The sequence below is a fragment of the Hyaena hyaena genome, unplaced genomic scaffold (genome assembly GCF_003009895.1).
Source record: "Hyaena hyaena isolate Hyena2069 unplaced genomic scaffold, ASM300989v1 scaffold_598, whole genome shotgun sequence".
NCBI lineage: Eukaryota > Metazoa > Chordata > Mammalia > Carnivora > Hyaenidae > Hyaena > Hyaena hyaena.
In genome coordinates, this window is record NW_024081233.1 from 366,025 (window position 1) to 391,055 (window position 25,031).

Consider the following 25,031-nt stretch of genomic DNA (forward strand, 5'->3'; position numbering starts at 1 on the left):
TATAATTGATGGCTTCTTCGACTTAATGAAATACAGTAATTATTACAGGACAGACTGGACTCATAAGTGCTAGTCAAAAGGACATTTAAGGGCCAGTGAAACAAAGGAGTACCTATAAATCAAACTGGGCACTTAACAGAAAACGCAGGGATGGCATCAGTGAAGCGAAGTTTATTTCCCTTCAGTTTTTTTTAATGTTTATTTATTTTCGAGAGAGAGAGAGAGAGAGAGAGCAAGAACAAGCAAGCAGGGGAGGGGCAAAGAAAGAAGGACACACAGAATCCAAAGCAGGCTCCTAGTTATGAGCTGTCAGCACAGAGCCCGATGCAGGACTAGACCTCACAAACCATGAAGTCATGACCTGAGCCGAAGCTGGACCCTTAACCAACTGAGCCACCTAGGCGTCCCAGGAGCTAAGTTCTGAAAAGCAAACAAACTGGTCCTCCGGAGATGGAGGTTCATAGAGCATGAATGGTGCAAGAAAGCATGGCTGCCTCACTTGTCGAGTCATGCTGAGGAGACCACAAATCATTCGTTATGGCTGGAGTTTAAAGGCGAATGTTAGCTGTATGGGTGGAAGCCTCAAACCTGACTAAGAGAGGCTTGGAGCCTCTCCCCCGGCCCCCCCAAAAAAAAGCAACAGAATTTGAATATTATCTTAAAAACTACGTGAAGCGATTCGACAGCTAAAAGCAGGGGGGAAATTAGAAAGAATAAAATTCAGAGCTGGAAGGATGGGTTGAGAAAAACCCAGGCTGGAAACAGGGGGAAAGCCTAGGCTTAATAAGTGAGGTGAGAAAGGCTAAGCACCAGAAATAAAGCTACTGTAGCAGGAACATAGAGAAGTACTCACATAAACACCAATAAAATGTGTTAAGGTTCTCAGCAATTAAAAAGAACAAACTACTGATACATGCAACAATGTGGATGAATCTCAAATGCATTATGTAAGTGAAAGAAACCAGACTCAAAAGCTATTTAAATCCATTTATACACCCTCTGGAAAAGGCAAAATAGGGATAGAAAACAGAACAGTGGTTGTCAGTGGCCGGGAAGGGGTGACTACAAAGAGGCACAAGGGAATTTTCTGAGCTGATGGAAATGTCCTATTATCTCAATTGTGGTAGTGGTTCTACAACTGAATGTGTTTGTCAAAACGGACTGAATTTTACTACATGTGAATTATACCTCAGTTTAAAAAAAAAAGAAAAGAAAAGAAAAACAGGCACCTGGTTGACTCAGTTGGTTAAGCATCACACTCTTGATTTAGGCTCAGCTCATGATCTCAGGGTTCATGGGATCAAGCTCCACATTGGGCTCAGTTGTTGACGGTGAAGGGCCTGCTTGGGATTCTCTTTCCTTCTCTCTCTGCCCCTCCCCCAGCTTGCACATATTTGTGCAACACGCTCTTTCTCTCAGAATAAATAAACTCTTAAAAAATGTGATATGGGGGATCACAGCCACACTCATTCATTCACATATTGCCAACATCTATTTTTCCACTACAATAGTAGAGTCAGGTTGTTTTAACACAGTCCACATAGTCCACAAAGACCAAAATATTTATGACCCAGCCCTTTAAAAAAAGTTTATCAACTCTGTGATAGCGTACTATCAGCCATTTGTTCAGTTCTCATTCAAAAAACAAAAAAACAAAACAAAAAACAAAAACAAAAAAAAACCTTTAATTGTCCATAAAAGGAAAAGGAAAACAATAACATAATATGCATAAACACTCTATTCAAACTAACTGGAGGATAGAAATGAGTTGTTTTCTAAATAGATCCTGAATTAAATCTCCAAAAGGAAAGAGTATATATTTAGTTTTAAATAACAGCCACAGATTTTTTTTTATAAATGTTCACAAAACTCTCGTGTTCTAATCCCCACATCTTCCAATTCAACCTATTGTTGGATATTTTTTCCTTTTTATTTCTTTTTAAGTTTATTTATTTATTTTTGAGAGAGACAGAGAGAGCAGCAGAGGAGAGACAGAGAGAGGGGGAGACAGAATCCCAAGCAGGCTCCGCACTGTCAGCACAGAGCCCAATGCAGGGCTCAGTCTCACGAACTGTGAGATCATGACCTGAGCCAAAGACAAGAGTTGAACACTTAACTGACTGAGCCACCCAGGAGCCCCAGTATTTTTTCTTATTAAAGTGACATGAGGCTGGCTTTTACTTAAGTAATTAGCTACACTCTATAAAACTGCTTCTTTATATAACTTCTACATGAAACAGATAGCTTTCACAGCTAACTGTTCACAGATAACAAATACACAGGTATTTGAAGTGTGAAGTGTGCATTCAAATAATTAGAGACGTTATCACTTCTCCTTTTAAGCTACAAAATATGGATAACAAAGCTTATGGCATTTTTACATAAAAATCAAGCACAGGCACTATGTGAAAATTTTAAAAATGTGGTAAGGAAAAAAACTATGCCAACTGCCTAAAAATGATTTTGATAAATATGAGTTTACTCATTTCATTATTAATTTTTAAAATAAAGAAATGTAATAGTGTTACTATGCATAGGCAATAATCACAATGATGATTTTAAAATTAGTTGAGCATAAACTCGAATAGCCTTTTCCAATAGTGGTAATATGTTAGAGTCATCTATACTCTCTTGGTTCTAATTAAGTATATTTGTGAAGGAACTTGTTGAAGTAAGGTTGTAGTTTATAGCTTTATAACTTAATTTGTAAAATGCCCTGTGTGTGCAATTGTCACATGCTTATTAGTACCCTGATGAAATTTGCTGAGGTAACTATTCCATACAGTGTATAATATTTATAATTTTACAATTATAAATAGCATTACAATGCACTATAGCTTATCTATAAAATCACAACAAAGAACATTATGGTTCCTGGTCCCCCTAGCATGACTCTGATATTATAGGCAAGAAAAATGAAATTTTAAAATTTCATAATTTCCCTAAATTTTATACTTTGGTGAACTACAATAAATTTTAAAGCATATTCTACACAAAGGAGGTAGGAGACAAGGCAACATCATTATCAAGAAGAAACTCAAGAAGACAAGAGGCAGGAACCCTGGTAAGCCTGGGACTTGAAAAGGATTGCTCAATTTTCAAGTTCTTATGTGATGATGACATACATTGTTCTTTGAAATTAAATTTTATAATATAAGACATTTAAAGGAGCTGACATAAGCAAATTCTTAGAGTGTAGCAAATTACTTAAATTCTTAGCTTTATGAAGGTTAGTCTACGTGGGAAAAGAAAAAAAATACAAAGAAGACAGGAAGGATCCTTCCATAAGAAATCAAGAAAACAAGATGAGTGACACAGAATCATGTAGAAAGTCAGCCTCCAAGATTGAATATTAACCATTTAAATAAATATAGCTATCTTAAAATCTTAATAAGAGAAAAGCACAAAGTCAAGGGACAGACAAGAAGCAAATGAATCCAAGACACAGAGCAGTGAAAAGAAAGGAGAGAATGAAAGAAATAAAGATACTTCTACTGTATGCAGATGGACAGTAAAAAGTAGAAATTATAGATTAGATGAAAGATAGGGAAAAGAATTTGGTTCAAGTTTAGCTGTAGGAAGAAAAAGTTAACTAAAAAAATCAAAATGATTCTATATGTTTTTCATAGTGATTTTGTCATTACAAGTCCCGTGAAATTATTTGTTCTTAAATTTCTTATTGGAGCTGACTTTTATACAACTAATACTTTAACAAAAGAAAGATATCTCAGATCTGATGCTGTTTATGATGGTGTGGAAAGAAATCTGGAAACATGCCCTTATCTGGTTGTGAAGGAAAAGAATAATAACTTGGATTTCTTCAATACTATGAAATCACTGGCTTCAACACTAAATAAAGAATAACCAGTTAAAAAAATCTGACCTAACCCTTGAGCCAAGTGATTTAAGATTTTTATAACCTATTATAAAACTTACTTTATGTACTGCCACAAGTCTGTGTTAAGCTTTGTTTTTCTTTTTGTTCATATTAAATCCAGTTCTAAAAATAGTCAAGTCTAAAAATAAAGCAAAACCCACAGATTAAGTGTAGCTTTATACATGTACAAATAACAGGGAAATCTCCACATCTTCTAGGAAAACAGATGTTGGTTACTTATTCCCACTAAATTCTCTATGTTAGGTCAAACTTCTAGATTTTTTTTCATTAATATGGACTATATTTTTATAAAACTCAAACCTGTCTTGAATTCTATTGAATTAGTTCCTCTGTCCCAGAGAGATCAATAAGCTCTACTAATAAATATGAAAGTGTGAACAAAGAGTCTTTTATTTGATCTCAGGAGCTTGGTTTTTAATCATGAAAACCAACTGATTTTACAAAATCTGCAAATGTCAATAAAGTGCCTAATTTATTCTTTGACATCCAGTTCATGGAGACAGACTCATCTACATTTTTACATTTCTCTATGCCTTTCTGAAGCCTATGCTTTCAGAAATCACTTTTCTTCTAGATATTCCTATAAAGGCTAATGAGCAGAAAAGCAAAATTGGAAAAAGAGTTTCAGAATATGTGATTAACTTGCTGATCTCTGTGCCAGCTTTCCCAATACTTAATGGTATCATCTTACATACCTTTGTTTATCCATAAATCAACAAACTGAACTAGAAAGTAAAAAAAATAAAAATAAAAAAAATAATAATATTTTTGTTAAATTGCTGTCATTCTCCAATAATATATAAAAAGTCTGTTCTCAGCCTCTTAAACTAATTCTTTCATATGTACAGATAATATTCTCAATGGCAGGATACTTTGGGTACTTTTCCAATGGAGCTGAGATCTGAATTGATGGATACATACATACTCTCTTGTTTGGTTCCTCTTTTAATGAAGAGCAGAATGAAGTGACCGTAATTTTCACAGCTCAAGCATATAATTTTAGGATGATTTACCACTACCAAATCAGCATAAAGTGACCACAGAAACCTGCAACAGTATTGTCTGGAAAAACTGATGAGGCATAAATTATTGCCAGGTTTTATTAGAATGAGTGTTTTTATTTTAACGTGAAGAAAATAATCATGTGTATAATTCTAGAAATACTACTACTAACAGATTAAGTTACGGTCACAAAGAAAAGAAATATTATCCTCAAAATATCTTCAAAAGGTCTTCTTCATATGATTTCAAAGCAGTGGCACTTGGGAAATACACTGTGCTTGTATTTGTCCTTAACCTATAAATGGATTATAAGATATTTAAAGTAAAATTTAACTTATTTTCCAAATATATTGATGATTTGGCTGTTCCCCCCAATTACTTGGTAGAAAAGTATTTTCATTGGAAATTCAAAAAGTTGACAGTTAACAGGTTGGTGAGACAATAACATGTCATCCTCAGATCCCTTCTAAAAAGCTAATGAAAGGGTACAGATGAAGTAGCATACTGAGTTAACCATCTGCCTTCTAATCTCTGACAAAGACACCAAGACGAGTGATTCATAAGAGGGGAGGGCATTCTTCATGGCATCTGCCACAAATTAAGTTTAAGATAAACTCTCTATTTCCTTAATTCTCTTTAAAAATCCAGTAGGCCTAGAATCAATTCATAAAAACTCATTTCAAAATATATTTTCAATGAGTTCCAAGACTTACTACTTCCTATATACTGTAGAAACTAATTTCCTTTTCCCTATATGTTTATATCTAAAGACCAAGGATATCACTACTAGTTTAATATCTTCACCTTAATTTTCTTAATTATTTAATAAATCATATGCTGCTTCACAGATTTTACGTACACTCCAGCCAATTCAACCAACAAAGTATCTTAAAGCAGCTTTGAAAGGAATCTTCTCAACAGAATCATTTGAAGTATGAGCTGTTAATATTTTCTATAATCCAAAGTTACAATAAGTAACTAGTTTAAATATCATTTTTCAAAAACAAAAACATTTTTAATGTAAGTATATTTAGTGCCATAATAATAAAAATGTTTAACTAAAAAATTAACTAAAAAGGCAAACTACAACCTAAAGTGTAAGTAAATATCACATCCACTTCCAAAATTATTCAAAACTAAAAATGGAAAATCTGCCATAAGTAAAAAGATACTATAATCAAAGACTAACATATAGAATCAATAAGTTAACAGGATAAAAATGTCTTAGGAGATATCATTATAAACTAATACATGAGAGAAAAATTTACTCTGTAAAAACACCAGCTGTTAGTCTGCTTTTTAATCATACCATATATGGCATGGACATTCACAAAAATAATCTATTCAAAAATACTCAGGAATAAATTTAACCAAGAAGATAAAAGACGTATACACTGAAAACTATAAAACATTGCTGAAAGAAATTATTGAAGACAAATATACAAGAAGACATTCATGTTCACAGATTGAAAGACTTAATAATATTAAGATGACAATATTACCCAAAGTGATCTATATTTTCGGTGCAATCCCTATAAAAATCTCAACAGCATTTTTTTCATACATAGGAAACCTAATCTAAGATTCATATAGAATCCCAAAGGATGCTGAATATCCAAAACAATCCTGGAAAAGAAAACAAAGTTGGAGGTCTCACACTTCCTTATTTCAAAACTTACTACAGAGCAATAGAAATCCAAACAGTGTGATAATGACATAAGGACAGACAGATAGAGCAATGAAATAGAAGAGAGAGACCTCAGAATAAACCCTCACATATACAGTCAATTGGTATTTGACAAGGATGCTAAGACCATCCTATGAGGAAAAGACTGTCTTATCAAAAAATGGTGCTGGGAAAACTGGATATCCACATGCAAATGATTTGAAGTTGGACCCTATACTTTTCACTGTAAAATTAATTCAAACTGGATCAAAGACCTAAATGCGAAATCTAAAACTATAACACTTTAGAAGAAAACAGAGAAAGTTCATGATCTTTGACTTAGCAATGATTGATTGTATATAACACCAAAAGCATAGGCAACAATAACAAAAAGATAAATTAGACTTCATCAAAATTAAAAACTTTTGTGCATCAACGGATAGTATAAAGAGAGTGAAAAGACAACCTACAGAATGGGAAAAAATATTTGTAAATCATAACTGAAAATGGGTTAATATCCAGAATATATGAAGACCTCCTCCAACTCAAAAACAAAAAGACAACCCAACTGAAACACAAGCAAGGAACTTGCATAGGCATTTATCCAAATAAGACAGACAAATGATCAATTAGTACATGAGAAGATGCTCAATATCCTTAGTCATTAGGGAAATGCAGATCAAAACTACAATGAGTCGCCACTTCACACACTGCTGGTGGGAATGTAAACTGGTGCCACTGCTACAGAAAGGAGTATGACAGCTTCTCAAAAAGTTAAACATAGAATTACAATATGGTTCAGTAATATCACTTCTAGGTATGTGTGTGTGTGTATATATATATATATAAAATAAGAATTGAAAGTAGGGACTCAGATACTTACATACCAATGTTATAGTCACATTATTCATGATAGTCTAAAGGTAGAAACAACCCTGTGTTCACCAATATTTGGATAGATTAATAAAATCTAGTACATCCATACAAAAGAATATTATTGAGCCATAAAAAGAAATGAAATTCTGATATATGCTATAACATGAATGAACCTTGAAAACATCATGCTAAGTAAAGAGACAAAATGACAAAAAGTGCTTGGTTCTACTTAAATGAGGTACCTAGAATAGGCAAATTCATAGGGAGAGAAAGTTATATAGAGGTTAACAGAATCTGGGGCTGGGGGAAGGTGGGGACGGGAAGTTATTGTTTAATGAATATAGAGTTTCTATCTGAAATACAAAATGTTCTAGAAATAAGTCAGACAAAGAAAGACAAATACCATATGATTTCATTTATATGTGGAATCTCAAAAACAAAACAAACAAAAAGCAGAGACAGACCTATAAATACAAAGAACAAATTGGTGGTTGCCAGAGGGGAAAAGGGAGGGCGATGGACAAGATAGGTCAAAAGGAAATAAGAGATACAGGAAAGAAAAAAAAGTTCTGCAAATAGATAGTAATGATCGTTAAACAATATTGTGATTATACTTAATGCCAGTGAATTGTACACTTAGAAATGGTTAAAATGGTAAATTTCATGTTGTGTGTATTTTTCCACAATAAAAAAATATCTATTCAGTCGAATTATATCTAATTATCTCCCACTGCTGCTAAAACTCATTTTGTTTAGATTTCCAAATTACTACTAAATGTGCTCTGTGTATGTGTGCACATGCAGGAAAGTTGAATCCCTCCTGTAAACAGACAGATGCTGATATGTTGTGCACATTAAATACCCTAAAATGTGCTTTCAAAAGTTCCAAGTAACTATAATTGTACTCCAATTTGATTTTTATTTCAGTCATTTATGTACACCAAAATTAACAGGTCATACATTATTCAAGGAAGAATATCCCTAAATTCTACTGATGGTCTAAATATATATGTTTATAGTCCAAATACTAAAAATGAACATCATACCTGATAGAGCATGATGGGTTCTATGTTGTATCCTAAGTTATCTGCAAAGTTCTTAGCGACGACTGTTTTTCCACAACCCTACAAATGGAAACACAATCATTGAAGGGATAAGTCAAAACAACCAAGTCGGGAAACAGAAATCTGCAGTGAGACTGCTACTATTCTTACTTTTCCTCCAATTAAACATATGTCCTTAACCATGTGTGACTGCATCATCTCAGCCAGTAGTTGTTTATGGCTTAAAGTTTGTACAAAATGGTCTGATGCACAAGGTTGACTTATTGGCTTGGTCCCAGCTGGCACCTATAATTAAAGAGAAGTAAATATAATATGCATACGTATTTCTCAAAAACATTAGTAAATGAAAGAACATAACTGCCATTTAGAAGTCCCTGATAATCCCTTGCTCAATTCAATTCTGTACTGTTTTTGATATTTCAACAGAGTAGCAACTATTTTCTTTCTTTTTTTTAAAGAGAGAGGAGAGACAGCATGAGCAGGGGAGGGTCAGAGAGAGAGGGAGACACAGAATCCGAAACAGCCTCCAGACTCTAAGCTAGCTGTCAGCACAGAGCCCGATGCAGGGCTCGAACCCATGAACAGCGAGATCATGACCTGACCCGAAGTCAGATGCTTAACCGACTGAGCCACCCAGGTGCCCCACGCAGCAACTATTTTCTTATTCACAGATCTGATTATCATTATCATCAACCCTCCAAATCAATCATCCCTCTAAAATTAAAGCCCTGTGCTGGCAGACATTTTCATAAGAATCATGTCATTTGGGGTTATTTATAACTTATAATAACAATGTCACTAGTTGAGAATGAAGTTTTTTTGTGCAAATTCCAGTGCTAAGTACAGAATTTCAAGTCAGTCTACTGGGACTCTCCAAAGTCACCAATGACGTCCTGATTTCTAAAGTCCATGTCCACAAATCCTTTCCCACTCTTAGTTTACCACTCAGAATCATCTGGTCTCTCCTCTCATCCTTCACACCTGCTTCTTTTACTTCCTATCTCCTCATTTGTCTCCTGGAGACTCTACTAGGAGAAGATTTCCATGTCCCGCATCAGACTCAGGACCCATCATACTGTACAACAACAGGAACCCTTCAGAACTATAAGTTTGGAAATGACGAAATCAGATTTGCATTTAAGAAAGATCACTGTGGTGGTAGACAGGACTAGAGGCAATGAAGTCAGAAAGCCATTACCAAAGAGAAGCAAACAATGAAAGCTTGCTCATACTTCATGCCTCTGGACATGTCTGAAGTGTCCTATCACCTTTCCACTCCTGAGCCACTGGAAAACTCCTATGTCATACTTGAAGACAGCTTACTCCATATCTCCACAGCCATTCCAATGCAGTCCTTACTTATCTGCCTCTATTTAGGCCATCAGCTTAGTGAGGTCATTCATCAGAAGGAGACAGAAGACTGTACTAGAAAGTGATCCTGTCTAGAAGTTTCATTTGGGACATTTCTTAGCTGGAAATGAATCGATTACCCTCTTTACATCTGTTTTCCAATCTATAAAATGGAGATCATAAAACTTGCCTCTGGGGTTATTGGGAGACTTAATGGCATAATATATTTGTGGTATTATATATTTGTCAAGAGACAAATATAGTGACTAATACACAGTAGGCACTAATAATTTTTAATGCAGAGGCTGGCTCATAGTAGACATTAATCAAGGGTCAGTTTGATAAATGAATAAATGTAGCAACCTTAATAAGTATTAATAATATCACATCAGAGAACATAAAAAGTCCATATAATTAAAGTGTGCTATGGCACATAAGAAGGCAAGCATTCTTCTTCCCCACATTCACTCGTGTTTCTTTGTGATAGTTTTCCCATTCCCTCAGTGTTCTCAGGGCTCTCAAAGGGTTGGAAGAAAGGGAGAAAGAGCAAGCATATGGAGCTCTGTGACCAAATAGCCTTCCACTTTCCTAAAACCTCTCAACTAGAACAGCTCTCTTTTAACTGTTGCATGTAGCTAAGAATGATTTTATTTGAAAAGAGTGTTCCACAGCTGCTAAAATATGTTTGAAAACACTATTTCTTATCAAGGACTCAGAATACAAAATGTTTGACTCAGTACTTTGATTTTCCCAGAGATCAACTTTAGTGTTTAATGAAAAGCTACCCTTATATTTCTCCCGAACTCTTCCAGTTTACATACATACATGATTGTGGATACATGGATAAATATAGATACAGACATACAGATGTGACACTACAGAGCCAAAGAAGATTTAAAAGGAGATCATAAATGGGCAGAACCAAGCACATCGCAGAAAATATAAACTTTATCCATTACCTGAATGGTCACCTCTTTTTCTGCAATCCGGACAGTCACAGAAGCTTGGGGAGAAGGGCTTTCAGTGAGCCTCTCCACTCTCACAATCTCTTTAGGAAGCACAGAGCTTTCTGAATCTTGGAGTTCAAAGCGCTGCAAAATTATAAGAAAATCATGTAATGTACTTTTTATTTTAGTATTAATGTTGGATATCTGGAAGATTTATCTTAATTAGAACTGAGACTCACTCTGTATTATAGAAGTAGAGGTCAAAAATTAATGAGAATTTTTTCCTATTTTTACAAATGTCATTCTACTTAAGCCAATTACAAAGGTGATATGCAAATAGCCCCTAAGATTTACTCAGTGACAAGTAATGAAGTCACTTAATTCTTGAACTGGTAAAAGTTCACAGCCTCCATTTCTTGTTAATCAAAGGTTACAATTTCCTGGAAAGGATTATGAGACTCTTGACAATGTGTGAATGTTAAATAAGACTTATTTTGGTTGATTTCTTAAATCAACTGACATTAATGTTGCCTAAAATTCATGAAACCAAACTTCCTGGACACCATTCCACTGTTTGCTTGTGTGATTAGCCTAACTGATTACAATATATTATAACAATCAGTCTTCCATAGTATCTGGCACAGTGCCTTCTATAATATATGGTTTACATCTCAAACTGGATGTAAAGGCTAAGACCAGCAAGCCTTTACTGGATATAAAGGCTAAGATCTTTCTCCATATAGGATAACTGTCAATGTTCTAACGCTTGGTTATACCCCTTACACCAGCTGGTTATATTAAAAATGCACACAAAGAACACAAACAAGTATATGAAAAACGAGAATTCTAATTGAAAATTAATTAAATCCTATGCCCTAGAATAGCAGCGTGTTCAATATGAAAAGGTTAATTCATTTTCAGTATAAAGGGGCAGAAACTAACCCCTCAAAATACTACCACAGTTTTAGAACATTAGCACTAATGTGAAATAGGTGAACCTCAAACCTCAATGTAAGAACAGATCACTGCTTATTCAACAGAATGCCACAACTCCAGAAAACAGATTTTGGGGAAGAAAATTATTTTCAACCTCAATGTTCTAAGCATAGCAACCCAACTCAAGTCTTTTTGGTGTCCTAAGTACTTAAGACCCTCACTTACTCCTTTCCTCAAACCTAAGAAAAATTGTCTATTTGTGCTACCATTAAAAAATATGTTTTATGTATGATGCATTTTATACATGCAAATTCCCACAGTATCAGATCATTTGGCAGGAGCTGCTTCCATGTTGTAGACGAAAAACGATTACTGACACTTTAATTTCATGCAAAAAAAATGCAACACTGTATTTTAAGGGAAGTTCAACAGGAAAAGAGTAAGGCCTTAGCTATGTAATTAAATTCGTTAGAATTTAGAATCTAGGGTTGTTAAATTCTAAGAAAACAAGTATATTAGCTTAAAGGTATGTTTTTAACCCCAGCTATAATAATGTCAGTCTAACCTGATACAGGATTGATTGCAGAGCAGTTATATTCCAGAAATGAACACTAATGCCTTGAACCTCTTGCTATAACTGGATATGTCATTATAAGTAATTCAAGCTAAAATATTTCAGTAGAATCAAAACAGTAGGCTAAAAGACCCTAAGAATACCCTAAGTAAAAGAATTCAAGTTGCAAGATGAATTACCATCTGCTGGCATGGGAAATTTAAAGGACTGTTAATCAAAAAGGTAACTGAGGAATAAAATACATCTATTTCTCACAGACTATATGTTAGCAAGAAGTAGAAAATCAGTTTATTTGCCTCACCATTTTACATTAAGGAGTCATTCCTATTGATCCTTGAATGTCAGTTAAACAATTAAACAAGTACTAATGTATATTTTATATACTTTCTTTGGGATTACATCATTTGAACTGTGAAATATAATTTAATAAAAGGAAATGTTAATTACAAGTTGGCCTGCAAGGCCTCCATATTCTCCTTCACTATTCTCAATCCTATCCCTCCAAGCTATTCATTTTCTTCATGCCTTTTTCTAGGCTCTGGAGAACTAAAAACGAAATTCTCCATACCATATTTTCTGGCTACCAAAAAAGTAGGTAGCCCCAGTCTCTGCTGGGCTCTCTTTCCAATGCCAATCAGCAACTAATGCCAACCAACATCACTCTCCTTAGGAGTCATCTGAACCATTTCATTCCCATCTTAGCTGGTCATCTAGCTGTGCCTCCTCCACCCACAACAGTCTTCATGCACATACTCCTCCATTCTTTGCTTGAATATAAACCCCATTAGAACAATATCATAATGTATGTATTTGGTTCAAATCTCCAGAATGTAGAATCATACATGGGGCGGAGTCAGTGGTCAATAAAGGTGTTAAATGAACAAATAAAATTCTTTCCCTCAAAATCCTCTATATTTTCATCAATCCTTATTGCTTTTCCCAGTGTCTCAGGACTTGTGCTTTAATTACGAGTGAATGGAAAGCCGCTGGAAATCTGCTCTCTCCATCTCAGTTAATGATAATTCCATCTCCCCAAATGCTGGGTGGAAAAGTATGTTCTTCCACCATTCCAAACCAAGTCAGAATGGCGCTCTGGATATATCCTTTCCTACCTCTCTCAGACCATATTTCCATAAATATTCTCCATGTGTTCCACAGATTACATCCCCTCTTCCTATGAAGATGTTTGTCTTCCCATTTTAAGAAATAAAGTCATTTCCTGATTTTACATAATCTTTGAGTGACCACTATCTTTTTGTTTCTCACCATCACACTTATTTTACAAGTAGTACGTAATCACTGTTTCTGCTTTCTCATCTCTGATTCGTTAGTCAGCTCACTGATTTTTGGCTTATATTCCCACCACTCCACTAGCATTGTTCCAGTTAAATTCATGAATAATACCCTTATTTGCCAAATTAACTAACTAAATAAATTTGCTTTCCTCCTTCTCAGTCTTTTCTGCAGGTTCTTCAATTACCTGACCCGTGCACATCAGGGTACTTTAGGAGTGGATCTTTTATATGCTCTCTCGGTGTTCACTTTTTGAATAATCTCACCCAGTTTCAGACTATGAACCATTTGTATGCTCTGACTACTATTTCTCTGTCTAATTTGAAGGTTCTCTGTGTGCTGTCCAATCCTTAAATGTTGGTTCTTGAAGGGTTTAGTCTTCAAACAGTACTTCTCACCATATATGCTCCTCTTTAGTTCTTTCATCTATGTGATCAATTCAACTAACACCCATATATTACTGACTCCCAAGTGTTTATCTTTAATATCAAAATACCTCCAGATCCACATCCATGTTTTCAAGTGTACTAGACAGATCCAACTGTCCTAAGGACAGAGAGCCAAGACATGGTACTAAAAGACCAGATGTACTTGTTACTATACTATAACAAAAGCATACCATTCTCAAAGTATAACAGATTCAGAGTGAGAGTATTTTAAGACATCCTTAACTAAAAGCTAGAAGTGATTTATAACTACAGAAACATGTTTTTAGAGTATCAGCATCATACAATGAGTATCATCTTAGGAATGAAAGACATTTTAACCATTTGTAGGTTAGGAAAACAAAGGTGTTCTGAATTTTAACTGACTTTTCTAGGCACTGAATATCTTCTATGAGCTGTGTCATGAAAAAGTTTACATTGCTTCATTTTATTAGACCTTCCGTGACATCTTCTTTATTCCTGACTATCTACCTACCATTGTTCTCCAGGCATTGGGCATCTGGAATCACAGCCTTTTTCTTCAACAATAGATGCTCTATTTTAGTGACCAATGTGAACTTAGTTCCGATGTTGATTAAATCAAAGATGAATTCTAGTTCTTTTGGTCAATGTCTAAAATAAACTTAAAGTGAACTACATAGTTATATTTTCTCCTTGTTTCTTTATGCTTTTCATTTAGATTCTGTCCCCAACTACACTCCTCAGCATCTATGGAGAAGAGTTTTTTTATTAGTTTTATTTTTTTATTATTACTATTATTATTAGTGAGATCACCAATAAATGAAAATAATGTTTCTATGGCTAGCTGATATATGGATAAAATCCTGTTGAAGTACGTAGCATCTACTTCTGAGTTCTTCTCACTATTAGTAGCTACATAAAGAATACTTCTTTCTGTACTCCCTTGTAGATTTTGGGATAAGGGAGAAATAAATATCACTCCATTTGTGTAAGGTCGCAAACTCCTGGTCTCCAGGACATGAAGGGCCTCTACACAGAGCCAACAACTTTGAGTTCACATTCTACCTACTCCTTAGAAATCTGCTCTTTGAACCAAACTGCAAAAGATAAACAAAAACTGTCTTTTGTAAAACGGAATTTGGGTAAGTCAATAAATTTCTGCCAAGGAGTTAAACCCATTTAACTATATAGTTATAAGATACTAAAGTTATCTTAAGATATATAGTTATAAGATACTTATAGTTATAAGTTATAATTGTGACTGGCCCTTTAGAAAACACTACCATTAACTATATAATGAGGAAATATCATACATATTTTGGAAGAAAACCCAAGCTCCATATATTATGAACCACTCTGACAAAAGTAAGAACTTCATTAGTTTAAATGACAGGTCTATAGCAATTTCCATAGTCTTACATAAAGTCCTTACTTTTCGTGTTAATAATATAAGGTATAGGCAGACAAATTTTAACTTATATCTGTTCAATTTTTTTTATTTTGAAATGAGTTCTAAGTGGATACTCACTTTATAAAATTTTTTATCTTGAAATAATTTCAAACTTACAGTAAAGTTACAGGACACAGTGGTACAAAGAACTTCTATTTTGCCTTCACTCAGATTTTTCAATGATTACCATTTTAGCATATTTATTGCCTCCCTCTTGCCCCCAGCATCCCTGACACACCCATTATCGTTGATCTTTTTCTGAACCATTTAAAAGCAAGCCACAGATACGATGCCCCATCATCCCTGAACATTCTAGTTCATATTTCCTAAAACAAGAAAATTGTGGCCAACATATTCACCACATAAACTTCCATATCAGGTAATCATTTTAATAGAACACTGCCATTCAATCCACAGACCACATTCAAGTTTAACCAACTGTGTCAACAATGTCATGCTTTCCTATCTGGCCCAGGATCCAATGCAGGATCATGTGTCACATCTCTTTAGTCTCTTTCAATCTGACGGAGTTCCTCAGTTTTTATTTTTCTTTTATGGACTGGACAATTCTAAAGAATACAAGCCTTTCATTATGTAAGAGGGCCCTCAACCTAGATCTATACTTTCTCATAGCCAAATTCACACCATGAATTCTTATCCAGTATATCCTGAAATAAGGCTTAGGTCTTCTCAGCTCAACACTCAAAAGACACATAATGTTGATTTGTCCTACCTGGCCAAGTTGGTGTTTACTATAAAAATATCATTTTTTTGTTTTGTAGTCAACTGAGTATTTTGGTAGGAGATACTCTTACATCAATATCCTATTCTTTATAGAATCTCCACCACCAGTTTTAAAACCCTTGATGACTCCTACCCAAAACAACTTCCACACTGATGGTTGCCAAAGAGTGATTTTTTCAGCATTTATTCATAGGTGTTGTATATTAGGAAGAGATTTTTCTTCTCTTCCTTTATTTGCTCATTTATATCAATATGAACTTAGGGATTCCTATTTTGTTCAATGATCTATAATAAATTGTTATCATTATTTATTTTGATGCTAAAATTGTCCCATATTTTGGCCAATGGGGGTCACTTCAAGCTGGCTTCTGTGTCATTTTGGTATGTCAACATCACCTTGTAGATATTTCCTTGCTTTTTGGGCACAATAAGCTGATCCAGGTTCATTATGTACTCTCCCTGTGCTGAGCCTTGAACCAGCTCAACTTCCTAGGAGTTCTGATTCCTTTTAGGAAGTGTGGTATTTAGAAACCAATGACTTGGCACTTGGTATGACCATTGCCACTGGAGTGTCACAGTTTTTAGGCCTTCTTAGGGGACAGAGTTAGAAAATATGTGTTTGTATACACACACACACACACACACACACACACACAGTATCTATATCTATTACTCTACCTGTTTATATATATTTAAAAATTGAAAAAAAATGAGTTCAAACTGATTCCTCCAATTCCAATCTAACACCTCAGAGGTCTTTCTTTCCCTTTCTCTTTCTATGCTTGTAAGTTCTTTTTCCAATAGTAAGGGAACAAAGCTCTTAGAATCCTCAATTTATTCACTCATTTGCTCAACTGTTTTACTAATTTGTTCAACAAAACCAATCTCCAAATCACACCAGCCACCTCTGTACTTGCTTCCCTATCACTGGCATGCCAGTGCCTCCATGCCTAGAAAAAAAGGGAAGGAAAAGAAAGAAAAGGCATGGGAAAGTAAGAGAGATGGAAAGAGAAAAGTAGGAAAGAGAAGGAAAGGATAAAAGAGAAGAGAAGGGACAAGAAGATAAAATGGAAAAAGAAAGGAAAGTAAATCAGATACTTACTTTTAAAACACCTTCCACAGCCATCTTTCCTTCATGTCCTAGTAAAATAGTGTATGGGTAAAGCCAATGGATTGCATGTTTGATTGACATCACAGGAAAGGAATCCTATTTAGGAGCAAAAATACATAGCTATGAAGAACACCTAAAATAATCACAGAAATTTTATCTGAAATGCATATATAACATTGAATTGCTTTATAAAAAATAACCAATAGGTTTCTCATATTTTCCATAAGTATATAAAAGTAAATATTCACTACTTCTTCTTTTCCTATTCTACACCCTTTCCCTGGGAAGCTTATCCACCCCTACCTTTCAGCTACCATCTATCTGTTAATGGCTCCCATGTCTCCATCTCTGGTCCTGACCCCTTCCCTGAGCTCTAGACTCAAATTCCCAATTGCCCAAATGTGACCCTTTAGATATCCCATTGACCTTCATTCAGCATGTCTGAAACTACATGTCTGAACATGTTCCCCCACCCTGTTCACCCCAATGTACCTTCTTCACTTATTCCTTTTCTTGTTTTTTTCCCTTAGTTTATTGTCAAGTTGATTTACATATAACACCCAGTGCTCATCCCCACAAGTGCCCTCCTCCATGCCCATCAGCCCCCTTCCCCTGTCCCCCAACACCATCAGCCCTCAGTTTGTCCTCAGCATTCAAGAGTCTCTCATGGTTTGCCTCCCTCCCTCTCCCCAACTATTTTTCCCCTTCTTCTCTCCCATGGTCCTCTGTTAGCTTCCTCCTAATCCACCTATATGTGCAAACATATGGTATCTGTCCTTCTCTGCCTGACTTATTTCACTCAGCATAACACCCTCTAGTTCCATCCATGTTGCTACACAGGGCCAGACTTCATTGTTTCTCATTGCCATGTAGTATTCCATTGTATAGATAAACCACATCTTCTTGATCCACTCATCAGTTGATGGACACGTAGGTTCTTTCCATGTTTTGGCTATTGCTGAGAGTGCTGCTATGAACATTGGGATACATGTGCCCCTATGCATCAGCCATCCTGTATCCCTTGGATAAATTCCTAGTAGTGATTCTGCTGGGTCATAGGGGAGTTCTACTATCAATTTTTGAGCTTTCCCCCTGAGATCAGGAACACGACAGGGATGTCCACTCTCACCACTGTTGTTTAACACAGTGTTGGAAGTCCTAGCATCAGCCATCAGACAACAAAAGGAAATAAAAGGCATCAGAATTGGCAAAGAAGAAGTCAAACTTTCACTTTTTGCAGATGACATGATACTCTACATAGAAAACCCAACAGACTCCACCAGAAGCCTACTAGAACTGATCCATGAATTCAGCAAAGTTGCAGGATACAAAATCAATGTACAGAAATCGGTTGCATTTTTATATGCCAATAATGAAGCAACAGAGAGAGAAATCAAGAAACTGATTCCATTCACAATTGTACAAAAAAATGTAAAATACCTAGGAATATACCTAACCAAAGATATAGGAGATCTGTATGATGAAAACTATTGAAAACTTATGAAGGAAATTGAAGAAGACACAAAGAAATGGAAAAACATTCCATGCTCATGGATCGGGAGAATAAATATTGTTAAAATGTCATTACTACCCAAAGCAATCTACACATTCAATGCAATCCCAATAAAAATTGCACCAGCATTCTTCTCAAAACTAGTACAAACTATCCTAAAATTTGTATGGAAACACAAAAGACCCCGAATAGCCAAAGTAATATTGAAGAAGAAAACCAAAACGGGAGGCATCATCATCCCAACATTAGCCTCTACTACAAAGCTGTAATCAAGACAGTATGGTATTGGCAGAAAAACAGACACATAGACCAATGGAATAGAAGAGAGAACTCAGAACTGGACCCACAAATGTATGGGCAACTAATCTTTGACAAAGCAGGAAAGAGTAACCAATGGAAAAAAGACAGCCTCTTTAACAGATGGTGCCGGGAGAACTGGACAGCAACATGCAGAAGAATGAAACTAGATCATTTTCTCACACCATACATCAAAGTAAATTCAAAATGGATAAAGGTCCTTTTTTGTTTTTAATGTTTGTTTATTTTTGAGAGACTGAGAGAGAGAGAATGTGAGTGGGGAAGGCGCAGGAAGAAAGGGAGACAGAATCCAAAGCAGGCTCTAGGCTCTGTGCTCACAGCTCTGCGCCTGACATGGGGCTTGAACCCCCAAGCAGTGATATCATGACCTGAGCCAAAGTCGGACACGTAACCGACTGAGCCACCCAAGTGCCCCTATTCCTAATCTGAGTTAATCTCATCCATATTTACTTAGCTTCAGAGTTATAACTACAAAGTTAGAAGTGTTTATTATTCTCAAAAGTATCCCCCGAGTTAAACTGCTTTCCCAACAGGGACAATTAATTAGAGCAATTTCAGTATAGGTTGTCCTGTAGATGATATTATAGCATTTCTGTTAACATGCTGAGCAGTGTGATAATGGTTCTGGTTATGCGGAAGAACGTCTTATTACTTCTTCCAAGTTGCATACTGAAGTATATAAAAATACTGATCACAATTTACTTTCAAATGGTTCAGAATAGGGGCGCCTGGGTGGCTTAGTCGGTTAAGCGTCCGACTTTCGCTTAGGTCATGATCTCGTGGTCCGTGGGTTCGAGCCCCGCGTCGGGCTCTGTGCTGACTGCCAGCTCAGAGCCTGGAGCCTGTTTCAGATTCTGTGTCTCCCTCTCTCTCTGACCCTCTCCTGCTCATGCTGTCTCTCTCTCTCTCTCTCTCTCTCTCTCTCCTAGAAATAAATAAAAATTATTTTTAAAAAAATGGTTTGGAATAAAAGAGAGAGAGCAATTAAATGTGGTAATTATGTTAAAAACTGGTGATTCTATTTGAAGGATTATAGATGGTCATTTCACTATTTTTGAACCTTTTTTTTTTTTTTTTTAGATTTGAGAAATGTCAAAGTAAAAAGTTCCAAGCAGAAACAAACAAACAAAACCCAAAAAGCACAAGACATGATAAAAAGGNGGGGCGCCTGGGTGGCTTAGTCGGTTAAGTATCCGACTTTCGCTTAGGTCATGATCTCGCGGTTCGTGGGTTTGAGCCCCATGTCAGGCTCTGTGCTGACTGCCAGCTCAGAGCCTGGAGCCTGTTTCAATCTGTGACTCCCTCTCTCTCTGACCCTCCCCTGCTCACGCTGTCTCTCTTTCTCTCCTAGAAATAAATAAAACATTTTAATAAATAAATAAATACATAGGACAGTGCAAACAATACCTGTGAAACCTAACTCGCTGAGTCTCAGGAGACATAAATGAATAGGAACAGAATTTTGTAAGTTTTTTTTTTTAAATGTTTTATTTATTTCTAGGAGAGAGAGACAGCGTGAGTAGGGAAGGGTCAGAGAGAGAGGGAGTCACAGACTGAAACAGGCTCCAGGCTCTGAGCTGGCAGTCAGCACAGAGCCCGACGCGGGGCTCGAACGCACGAACCGCGAGATCATGACCTAAGTGAAAGTCGGACGCTTAACTGACTAAGCCACTCAGGCGCCCCAGGAACAGAATTTTAAAAATAAGTCTCTTGTCTCAGCAGTATCCCTACCAGTACGCCCTCCCTGGCACAGTCTCTCACTGACTGTTACAACAGTTTCCTATTTGGTCCTTATGCAACCGGGCTCTCCCTGTCTCTCCTCCCTGCCAGCAGAGGTATCTTCCTCCAACACATGATGCTTCACCCACTTACTAGTATCTAACGGGCCACCTCTTCCACACCATAAAATCCAGACAACCTCACTCATCATGCACAACGCTACACAATGAAGTTCTCACCTCTCTCTTCACCCTACACGCTTGCTCTAGCGATATGATGTATCATTCTTCAAACATGCCAAGCCTGTTTGTGATTCAATACCTTTGTGTGTGCTCTTCCCTCTGCCTGGAGGGCATTTCCACCATTCCTGATCTATCATGACCTTTGTTAAACTGCAGTGGACACTGTCTATGTCCTACCAAACGCCTCGGATCTGTTTTTATCCTTTCTGAGCCTCCCACCTTTCCCTTTTAATAGCTAGCTGCTACGGGGCTTTTAAAGACTGCTTTTGAACTCCTGAAGCCAGCTTTGCTCACAGCCGAGAGAGCAGCTAGTGCCTGGGAATTTGTGTCCCTTGTGATGACCCACTGACCAATGAGTGCTGGTGTGTGAGTGTGAAATCCCCAGCTCCGTGTCTCAGGCTGGGGTAAGCGTGAGGCACAACTTATATTGCAGGCCGCCTCTGTATGCTCCTCAGGCCTCTCCAGGCTGAGTCATCCTTCTCTCTGTGGGGCTTTTGCCTGAACTGCATGGCCACCTCCCTCCATCCTAGGCTGTAAGCTCAGAAAGGGCTCAGAACACATCACTGGTCTCTGGACAGTATACTGCTCCGCATAGGACCAGCGAATCACAGGTCTTGTAATATTTACACAGGAGTATGACAAGACACACTGAAGTGATGAATCCCCAAGGATTAACTTTTAAAACCTCTTTGCCACGATTGGGTATACAAGTCATTAATTTATTTTATACATACCAGGATTTGAACTGCAGCTGGTAAACTATCTAAAGGAAAATCTGGAAGTCCGAGAGTGGAAGATTCTTGGGAACAGAGAGTGGTGGCAAAGGATAAGAGCTGAGAGATTCTAGGGGGAAAAATTAAGTGAAGTTAAATGTTATTCTAATAGCTTTAATGTATAAAATGCATTCACTTGTTAAATATAAAATAGCCAAGCCAACTTAATTGATCTAAAAGATGACATTTACTATTAAATTCTTAAGAAACAACAGCTTCATATTATAATATTCTGTTTAAAACTCAGAAGCTGATTAGATACACAGATATATTTCTTAAATTCTTAAATGTATCACAACATGTGAGGTTTTTCACAACCTGGACCAAATTTATCCTGCCAGCCTCACCTCCCTCCCTTCTTAATATGAACCTGAACCCCAGCCACCAGGAGCTTTTTATAGCCTCAAGAACAAGGCATACACTCTCATACCCCATGCTTTAAAAATAACTTCTTAGAATTCCTTAATTCCATTTCTTATCTAGCAAAAGCCTACTCATTCTTTAGGACCCATCTCAAATGCCAATGCCTTTTTGAAATTATGGCCCTTACCATATGATGTTAAACTAATGTATTCACATATCTTTAAACTCTATTAGATCTTGAGTTTCTTGCCTCCAAAGATCATATCTTATTAACTTTATCATTAGCACTTACCACAGTTACTAAAAAACTCTTCAAAGCATAGTTGTTGAATGGATGAATTAATCAATCAGTCAATGAGCAAAACAAATAAACAAGTTCAATGTTAAGCATCCAGATATTTATAGAAGTGTGTGTGTGTGTGTGCGCGTGCGCACACGTGCGCACGCTCGTGTAGCAGAAATACTTACTTCTCAGCAGAAACATTAGCTCCAACTGAATATAACAGTTTAAGTTGGTCCTAAAATAACAGAAACATATCAAATCAATAGGGGATGTAACAAATTAAATGCAAATTTTAGACACACTTCATACTTTTAATAAGGCAGACACTATGTAAGTAATAACAAAATAACACTGCTTGATACATGTCATTTTCTAAAAGTTAGCCTTTTTAAAATCCATCAGATAAGTAATGCCCCAATAAATTTTCTTCTAAATTTCCAGAGATTTTCTTTACCCTATGTCTTTTGTCTCCATTAACTACTGAGAGGGACATACAAACATAGTAACATTTTTATACTAACCAAATGTAAATAGACAATCTGTTTAAAAACTAAATTATTCTTGTTAGCACTTACCTTAAAGGGTAGATAATAAATATCTCTGGCCTGAAATCGAGAACGGAGAGGGGGGTCTAAGGGATTCCCGGCGTACTTAGGCACTGGCAAACCCAACGCAATGACTCGGAAATTTTCACTAACTCGAACAAGCTTCCAAGCATCCAACTCTGCTTTGGTATGATCCTAAAACAAAGAGATGGAAACTCACAGCATCAACAATGCAAATTACAATTGTAAGAGCTGCCAGGCTAAGGAATTTAGGCCCTGATTGTTGAGTAAATTGTATTTCAGAACAACCTCAAAACCAAACCATCAAGGAAGGAAGCAAAGTCAATTCAGGAGGAGGGTGCCAGGGAAGATTTACAATATGAAGACTGGTGTTGAACAGAGAAGTAGCTAACACATCAAGGAACGAAGAAAAATGTGGGTCAGATCTCTAAGCTGTAGTCACAGACAAACTAAGTGAAGAGAATCAGAAAATATACTGGTTCAGACCAGAGAATGTAAAAAGGTAGTCCTAGATGGACTGACTGCTCACTGGCAGAGAAGAGACTACCCTGTGGACCTCAAACAGACAATTACGTTTATGGGTACATTTCTGCCAAGGCATATCAATAGTAACAACTAACATGTACTGAAAACTCACTACATAGTAAGTAAGTACTTTCAAAGAATTTTACTCATTTAACTTTAACCAGAATGCAAATAAACATTTAATTCCTTTTTATGGATGAACAAACTGATGTTCAAAGGAATTCTATAACTCGCCCATGGTCCAGCAACTAGCATATTTTGGAGTTGAGACTGGAAACATTACAGAGTTTGGAGTTATAAATTGTGGCTCTAGCGCTCAGCATAAACTCTAGTGAAGTGAGCAAGAGCATGTTATTATACCCTATGACCCTCAGCTTTGTTATCCACAAAGTGGGAATAATATCACCAACATTACTATGGCCATTATGAAGAGTAGAGTCTATAGTGTATGTGAAAGCAACTGGTCCACAGTAGGCACCTGTGAGATGTCATTCCTTGCTTCCCTGCCCGACCCTATCAGTGGCTCTTCACTGTAGGAGCTTACAAGGTTTATATGAAGTGCACACGTACATTCTGAGAGACAGGTCTCAACTTTCAGTATATCTTCAAGGGGGTGCAGCCCATATGACAGTGTAGAAACTCTTAAAGTGACACTCAAGGACTTTCCTGGTGGAGTCAGATGAGCCTCCTACTCTCGTCAATGGCTGCATACCTGCCCCTCAGCCCACCTTCCCCGCCCTTGTGCTCCAGCCCCATCTCACAATGGTGGCTCTCCAGACACACCATGCTGCTTCACCAACTCTGCCCCATTCGCTTGGAACGCCTTTCCACTTCGCACAGCAGAAACACAAGTATCATTTAAAGCTCAGCACAAGGAACACTGTCACTAAAATGGGCCTCTTTCTAACCCCTCCCTCCATTAGAATCATTTTTGTACCCCTCCACTGTATCCTATGCAAACTTCTACCATTATGCATGTGGGCACTGACTTCTGCTCATTGTCACCTCATGCTGGATCCAAGCCCTTAGAGGTCTTATTACCTCTTAAACATAATAGGACAAATGTCTGTTGACTGCATGAAATAATTTAAGGACATAATTATTTCAGGCATAACCAAACGTATGATCCCACATTTAATAAACAGGACGAACAGTGACACTATGTCACATGCGCTAGAAAACAAGACTCTGGATCTAGCCTGTCTGAAAAACCAAGAGTACAATCTTCAGAGAGCTGAATATTTTTATCTTCCACTTACCCAAAAATAATAATCAGTATATAAATGAAATTTATACACACTGATATGTCTGTTTCCATAATAACAAAATTCTACTACAAACACTTCTATGAAACCATTAACATTTCAAGATATTTAAATTTAGTATATTGAATCTAGCTGGAAATAAGTGG

The 25,031-nt window shown here is 36.5% G+C and overlaps 1 protein-coding gene across 4 annotated transcripts in view; it reads right to left on the reverse strand.

The window, feature by feature from the left end:
* VWA8 (von Willebrand factor A domain containing 8) overlaps positions 1–25,031 on the reverse strand; it is a 349,620-nt gene that overhangs the window by 264,037 nt on the left and 60,552 nt on the right. For all 4 annotated transcript variants that reach the window (XR_005532644.1, XM_039257082.1, XM_039257083.1 and 1 more), the window contains exons 6-12: positions 23,105–23,269; positions 22,715–22,764; positions 21,845–21,953; positions 17,310–17,414; positions 10,816–10,947; positions 8,657–8,791; positions 8,489–8,566 (exon numbers count right to left, since the gene is read on the reverse strand). Coding sequence is in view for 3 of the 4 variants with exons in the window: in XM_039257082.1 (XP_039113013.1) it covers positions 8,489–8,566; positions 8,657–8,791; positions 10,816–10,947; positions 17,310–17,414; positions 21,845–21,953; positions 22,715–22,764; positions 23,105–23,269 (774 nt within the window). In the remaining variant the exon portion in view is untranslated. The remainder of the gene's footprint in view (positions 1–8,488; positions 8,567–8,656; positions 8,792–10,815; positions 10,948–17,309; positions 17,415–21,844; positions 21,954–22,714; positions 22,765–23,104; positions 23,270–25,031) is intronic.